Below are 8355 nucleotides of genomic sequence, written 5' to 3' on the forward strand. Positions count from 1 at the left end.
TTGTAACATACGAAATTCTGGTTTGAAAAATGTAGGAAATGAATTTAGGAAATTGGTCTGGTATTGTTCAAGAACATTATAAAAACCACTTTTGAGAAAAAAAAAATTATATGATTCCAAGAATAAATATTAATAATTATTCCATCATCTATAAGAAGATTTTCTAACTATGGAAATAGCCAAAACAATTTAAGAAAAAATTGTGAATAAAACAATGAAAGATGGATATAAAATGGATGCCAAATGCTCTTGTGCTATTTTTTTGTATGGGCAAAGCCCCATTTGCACTGGGCTTGCCTTGATTGTTTGCTTTTTCGGCTATGTTGTTCGTCCCCATTTCTTTGGTCCAAGCATTCTTAATGGTACTGGAGCTCCATGCACGGCTCCATCCGTTAAATAAGAATTCCTATTGTAAAATCTCATGACTCATAATCGAGTGATTTTTTTTTTCTAATTTCATGAACAAATGACCAGAGATAAACACCTTAAAATCTCGTTAATGTCTAATCTCTTAAAACATACTAAAACATATTTTTGTTTTAATGGATAATAAAAGATGATTGATTATGACAGCAACCGAGCATATTAAGGAGTCATATATAACTGGCGTTGAAACTTACCTGCAACAACTTCTTGCGGGCGCCCGGGCGCCCCCGACAGCTGAAGCTTTTCAGCAGGAAATTTTTAGTATGTTTTAAATAAATTAACTATACAGCAGCAGCAGCAGCAGCAGCAGCAATACAGCAGGAGACAGCAGCAGCAAGCAGCAACATCACATCTTCTTCATCCCCGTGCAGCTCCATAGCACCAAACAAAACCTCAGCAGCAACATCACATCCTTCATCCCCTTCAGCAACCTTGATCAATCTATCAACACCTATCACGCCAACATCCAAGATTATAGGAAAAACACTCCAATGGGTGCTTCAGAGAGTCCAACGGCTACTGCACTTCAGGATGGTAACCCACCATACATGGAAACTATAGCTGGATGCAGATCAGAAACAAATCAGCCTCCATAGATAAGGAATCCTGTCTTCTTCACTACCATTCCACAAACCAAGCAGATCTTACTCCTTTCGAGGAGCAGCAGATTGATCAAATCCAGTTGCATTATGTTCTTCTTTCATGGTTTCATCAACAACAACGGTCCTTTCTTTCAGCCATTGATTCACATAATCAATCTTTCTGCGGACTTCAAGAAGGTTTCTTTCTTGACAAACATCCCTTATATTGATCATTAACTCGTTGAATAGCGTTTTGGATTCTTCTCGCTTTTTCTTTAGTTCTTCGATTCTTTCCGTGAACACCATGGCAGATGCAATAATCTTTTGATCGGTTCAGAAATGTAATCTTTTAGTTCTGCAACGGTATTATGAAGGTTATGACAAGCTTGAGTGGTTTCGTCAGCCATTGACATATGGGTTGATCTTTCTTGGGAGGTTTTGCTGGCTGCTCCCGTCATTAATTGCTTCACTGCGCGCGTGCCCCGGGAGATTCATGGATACTTCGACTGATATTTTCAAGACAAAGACTCGGTTGTTCAGGTAGGCCATTGATTTTAAGATCAATCTAAGAGTGATCTGTGTCATTCATTGATGTATGTTTCTTCATTTTTATTTTTTTTAATTAATTTGAATGTTCGAATCAACTTATTTTTAGCTTGACATTTAATAATCATATAAATCTTTACTTACCATAAAATTTATAAGACTGATAATCTATATTACCACATTATTTTCTACCGGCACTTGTTCACCAATGGTTTTCTGCCCACAATGCCATAATAATTACCACAACCACTGTCGACCTTACCCCGTTATTTTCTACCGGCACTTGTTCACCATTGGTTTTCTGCCCTCAATGCATAATAATTACCACAACCACTGACGACCGACCTTTTCATCTATGGTACCACTCTCGCGTTCTACAAAGTACCCATAACTGCACACCAAACAATATCATCAACGAGAAATTCTAGACTCGTTTGTAAAGATTTTTTTTTATTATTATTATTAAGTAAGTTTAGGAATAATTTGATATCTAACTAAATATAACAAGAAAAAAAATGGACTTGTGTGGCATTTTTATCAAATGAGTTAAAAATTTAATTTGGACATCACAAATTAATTAATTTCATTGTGTAGTAAAGGGACGGTTCGTTCTATTTCATTCATCAAACCAATAAACTTTCATATCAGCAGACATGTTAAAAAGACATAAGAACTTGTATGTTCCTCTCGACCTGACGAAAACGACTTTTTTATTTTTTGAATGATAAAAACATAAACTTCATATTTTCTTTAATGATTCGAATCCTCAGAGGAGGAAACTCTCGTAATTAAAGTTTATAACAAAAAAAAGAGAGAAGATATTAGCATGTATTATAATTTCAAAAGTCAAAACATTATTGAATTCCCCTCATAATAAGAATTTAGTCAAATACAGGTGAAGAGTGAGGTTCTGATACCCCACTCCTATCCTACAGCCAAAAGATTCAAAAACTCAAGGATATTAGGTGGTGCATATGCAAGCGATACATCTGCTGTAATTAGAAGTTGAAAAATAAAGAGTGTGTGTAAGGAAAATGGCATCCATTTACTGGTGCGCAAGGCAATTGCAAGTGGGCTTGGGAGCTGTGATGGTGAGATTGAAGAAAGCACTTAGGCTGGGGAAAATCCAATCGCATCACAACTGCAGAAAAGCTAATTCACACAGAGGAGGCATTTGGTTTTGACCGCTTAACCTCACCTAACCTAATGCAAACGAGGTTAGGTGACTTGAAATTTATATTTGTGAGATCACAGTATTAAAAGCATCCCAAAATTAAACCCTCCATCTCCCATTACTGGTCAGTACGGAGCTTGGATCAGCCACCCGCCGTACCACCTTGTGCAGTACATTAACTTGTAGAATATACACTGCACAATGTATATAGGTCAAAAACAATTTTTGATTTTTATGTTCCTTTTAATTCTCGTTATTTTAATTTTTTTTAGATCATTTTACTAAATTTATTTATTTTTTTAATTTCACTTTTCAATTAAATATAAAATAAAATTTTATTTTTTATTTTTTAAAAAAAAATATATATAATTTATTTTTTTTTCAATTTCATATTTCATTACGTAATTAATTGAGAATTGAAGTTCATGATTTTTCTAGATAAATTATTCCGAGTTTAATAATTCGGTCACGAATTTTAAAAATCAATATAAGTTTTTTAAAAAAAAATAAAAAAATTTATAATATTTTTTTAATTTTTATTAAGTTATTTCAATTTTATAATCTAAATTATAAATTTAACATGATATCTCATTTTGGGTGGAGCTTGATTACTGAGAAGGGAATAATGTTTTTAATCGGGACTTACTGAGAAGAGAATTCTAATCTCCAGTTACAGAATGGTTGATGAGCCTCAAGAGAGGAGTGGCCTGCCACTAACTGTTTTAATCGTCATGAATAATAGCTTAATCTTTTTTATATATAATTCTCCGATTTGTTTTTTATACTAAATTAAGTCAATTTTACAAGTTTTTTAATCTTCTTTTTTCAGGCAAAGTCATTTGAATAACTTGCGTGATTGGGCACGATTTAATTCTTTTTATCAAATATAATCCCAAGATTTTGATAAAGGATAGCTATTTTACCATCTTTAAATAGAACTAGAATAATGCTATATATCTCGAAAAAACTTAAATAAGTTATGCCCGGAAATCCTAGGCTCCTAGCCACATCCACCTAATGGTGTGATGGTTTGATCTTTGGCAGAACACGCCATTAGGATCCATCATATCAATTAGTTGGTTTTTTTTTTTTTTTTAAGTAACATTATTATATTTTTATCCACATATATAAGAAAAAATAGTATTTATTATATAGAAAATGATATGATATGATGATGAATGCTTTTACACACATATACATACAGAAATACATACGTACATATATATTACACACACGAATTTATATGTTTGGAGTTTTATTTTATACATATGAGAAAATGGTGCTAAAGGCAAAAGCAAGGGATTGCGTCTCTACGTGGGACTGGCTAGGCAAAGATCACTGTCGGAAAAATTGTAGATGTCTGTACAAAGGAATGGGAGCCTGTACAAGCTCCTCCCATGACGCAATATATGTTCACCACATCCACGTTTGACACAGGCATAGCCTTGTTAGCTGATTTAGACAGTATACTATATTATTATTTATCTGTCTTCTTGTTAATCAGGTTAAATTTTTTTAAAAAATTTAAAAAATAAATCAAATATTATTTGATATTTTAATACTTTAAATTACTAAATAGCCTCTAATATCATCTGCATATTTAAAGGAAAAAAAAAACCATATTGCAGTGATGGAAAGTGGAAACGCCCTCTCAAACTTGACTCGGAGTTTTTTATTTTGTCATTTTATTGCACATAAAACATGAAAATAACTAAAAAAACCCTTTCGTCTAGGTCAATATTTGTGAACTCTCAAGGGGTATTAGTGTCATTTATTGTGTAAATAAAATGAAAAAGATAAAATAGCCCCCGACAAAAAGCCTTTGTTCTTGCTTGCAAGAGCAGCAATGTAGTTTTACTGTGCAGAAAAAAAATCCACAAAATTATATCCAATCAATTTAAAAATTACTTTTAGATTCCTCAAAAAAGATAACTTAACCCAGCTAGCAAGGCAATTGTTATTTGTAAAGAAGGGTAAAAAGTAAATACATTGTGTTATTCCACGGTATTTACTTAATAGTATACAGTGAAATTTTGACATTCTTTTCATTTTGTTAATAATACTTAAATAGAAAAAAATAAAAGAATAAATACTTGTATATTAAAAATAAAAATACAGATGCTCATACAGTTAAAAAAAAAAACAAATATACAAACCAAATTATTAAACTTGTCATGGTTCATCAAAGACAGATTAACCAGGTTCAATCAAAACAATATTTTTTAATTTTTTTTAAAATAAAATAATTTCAACAAGATTTTGAAAGGTTAATTTTTATCTGATTTTTTTAATTGTCCTGGATAGACTAAGTTCAAAATTTATCTGCAGAGCTAAGTTTAAAACATTGTGATAAAAAACACTCCAACATATAAAAAAATTAAAATGATAAACGCATACCTTCACACAAGTTAGGATGTCGTGAGACGTTGATATTGTCATGTAGATTTCAATTTAATTGTCACGTTAATATATAACAGAATTAAATATTTATATACTTAAAAAATTAAATATTCGAATAGGAAAAATTGAAAATTCACATATTAAATATTTCATCCGTTCGAAAACCCAATTGACCATGGACCCTGGCCTCCAAAACCGCGCTCACAAAAGGATTGGAGTTTTATGAGTTTGGCTTAATTTTCAAGCGCTTGTTTTGTTTTTATATTTTAAAAATAAATTCTTTTATTTAGATTTTTTATATTTTTCAAATTATTTTAATCTACTAATATTAAAATAAAAAAAATATTATTTTAATATATTAAAAAAATAAAAACACAGTTATCACTTTCACAATAACAAATGTGATCCAAGTCAGAACATGAACCAAAATGCATGAAATGCCTGAACTCTTTGTTGTAGGAGCCAGCTTGCCGTTGAAACATTTATTCTGTTTCTTTCGAAAAAAGACTTATTGTAAATTTAATATATCAAAAAGTTGATTTCATTTTTTCCCTCATGCGCTCGTTGTTCCACGTTGACGCGCTTATTCATGCCATAAATGTAATATTACTGGGGAGTGTAAAAGTTGATTATATGGTGTAATTTTTGTAAATATATTTTTTACAAAAAAAATAAAAACAACACAATAAATATTTTATAATACACCAAATTATATTTTATATTGCAAGGTCCACTAAAAATTTAAGTTTGAAATATAATTTTTGTAAAAGCAATTTTTACATGTTTTTTAATCGAATTTTTGTGAAACTCTATTTGTTTTTGTATTTTAAAAACACATTTCAAATTTAAATTTTTATTATTTTTTTTCAATTATTGTTGAAATTTTCAAGATTGTTTAAATGAGTCGAATTCAAAATAATGTTTTAAAATAAAAAATATATATTTTGATGTATTTCAAAGTAAAAAAAACATTTTTAAAAAGAACTACAACCAAAACATTATATACAATTTTTTACTATATATTAAATTTTAACCATAATTTTTAACAAACATGTATTATAAATCTAACTAACCAGTATCTAACCTATATTTTTTAAACCATAAACTTTAAAAACTTACCTCAAAAACAATACACTAGCAAAAACACCGGCCAATCACACCCAAAAACTCACCCCAATAACTATTTTAAGACACTGTTTATTTATCATTTACAGTGCCCAAGAATAATTTAAAAAAAAATTAAATCCATTATTTTTATGTTTAAATTATTTAAATATACTAATATGTAAAAAAAATCTTAAAAAATAAATAAATATTATTTTAATATTCTTTCTAACTAATTCAATTATTACCACAACCCCTTTAGGTCCAGGTCCACTTGAAATAGAAAAGCAGAAATGAGGAAAAAACCATCGTGGTCAAATTAACTTCGGCTTCCACTTAAATTTCAAAATTTCAACCCATCAATCCATCAAAGATAGATGCAAATTTATCATCAACCATCGTCCTAGTCCCCCCATCAACCCACCCCCTCCCTTTTTCCCTTAGAAGATATCTTTCTTATAGCAACACAGATTTCAAACAAAAATAAGAATAAATTATATATGTTCTCATCTTCGGTGCTTATTATATCTATCAGAATACAGATTTAAAAAATTTCCATTAGATTACAAGTGACGAATAAACAAAAGCGTATTTTAGCAAAACCAGCCACACTATAGGCTCCATTAGCAGCTGTATCTCTCAAAATTGCCAGTAGCCTCCCAACAGCCTATAACCAAATTCTTCCTGCACAAAAACTCCTCCGCAAACATTTTCTCCACTCTCCGATCCACATCATGCAAAAACACATGCGTCACTCCTGATCCTTTCCTCCCCCTGGCCATCACCACCGCTGAAAATATCGCCGCCATCCTCCCTGGTGCTTCCGGGAAGTACCCTCTTGGCGCATCAATCATTATCAAATCCCATTCCTTATCATAAACTTCGTCGGGCAATCCAGTCAACGCTAGCTTGCACTTGTAATTGCCCCGCAAGTATGCTTTACTTGGCGAACACAACGGTTCAGACCGGTACGTTTTCAGGAGGCTGTTGGCTTCTTGCAGTTGCGTCCGGTACTGAACCGTATGCGCATTTAACGTTGGGGCTTTTTTGACGATTGTCTGAACCCATTTGGGATCTTCTTCGAGAAATAAAGTGGTTCCATGTGGATTTAATGATGTCCACATGAGAGAATCAAAACCGAGACCAAATACAAGGAAGTTACAAGGAGAACGCGTTTTGAGGACATCGAAAGTGACTGAGATTTCGGCCAAAGATTGTTGTGGGACGATCTTTGACGTTGCATAGTGAAGGATAGATTGGAGTTGAGCTGGTGTAGCGTCGTAATCCGCGGCGGCGCGGGCTTTGGCCGAAGCCAAGGAGCAGAGGCCGAAGGAAGAGATGTTATCAACCGAACGGATTAAGTTTGACAAGAGAAACGCACCGATGATCAGACCGGATAAAGCCACCGCGAGGAGACAGGATTTTTCCGGAGTAAATTGGGGTCTCTTCATTTCTTTTTCTCTCTTGATAGAATTTCTGATTGGTTTCTTGGGAAAAGGGAAAGAAAGGAGGAGAGGATCTTGCTTGGTCTTTGGCTTGGGTTTAGGAGCTGTGTCTGGCAAGATTGTTGTTTGTTATATAGAGAGATAGGAAATGAGTGGAAGAGTGGAAGAGAGCATAAATAGCTAATGAGTGAAGGTTTTGTTTTTGGACATAAATACCCATATAATATTATGACTGGGGAGTTGTGCACATGTTATCTGTAAAAGCGTGTTTGGCAGTGTGGTAACGATTGTTTTTTAAATAGCTTTTCATGCCGAAAAGCATGCTAATAATGTTTTTTTATTTTTAAAAAATCATTTTTAATATCAGCACATCAAAACGATACAAAAGATACAAATCAAACTCAATTTTAAAAAAAAAAAAATCAAATTTGAGCAAAATGCAGTGCAAACACAACACCATACATGCTCTAAATTATATCATCTCTTTGATGTTTTGTGGTGTTGCTTCTACAAATTACTGATTGGTTTTTTTTTCTAATTTTTGCTGAAATATTTATTGATTCAATAAGATTTTTGCTGAAATATTTTTAACATCAGCACATCAAAACGATACAAAAGATACAAATCAAACTCAATTTTAAAAAAAAAATTTAATTTGGGCAAAACTCAGGTGCAAACG

At 32.1% G+C, this 8355-nt stretch overlaps 1 protein-coding gene across 1 annotated transcript; it reads right to left on the reverse strand.

Moving 5' to 3' along the window:
* Window positions 1-6854: 6854 nt before the first annotated feature.
* LOC118054505 (arabinogalactan O-methyltransferase 1) lies at window positions 6855-7900 on the reverse strand. Its single transcript, XM_035066125.2, has one exon. It carries the CDS (start codon window positions 7680-7682, stop codon window positions 6855-6857), a length of 828 nt encoding a protein of 275 aa, XP_034922016.1. The 5' UTR covers window positions 7683-7900.
* Between the last annotated feature and the right edge of the window lie 455 nt (window positions 7901-8355).

This window comes from Populus alba, chromosome 3 (genome assembly GCF_005239225.2).
Source record: "Populus alba chromosome 3, ASM523922v2, whole genome shotgun sequence".
Lineage (NCBI taxonomy): Eukaryota > Viridiplantae > Streptophyta > Magnoliopsida > Malpighiales > Salicaceae > Populus > Populus alba.

What these genes read in the sequence shown, in the direction of transcription:
- LOC118054505 (XM_035066125.2), bottom strand. Translation starts at nt 7,682, where the DNA reads ATGAAGAGACCCCAATTTACTCCGGAAAAATCCTGTCTCCTCGCGGTG.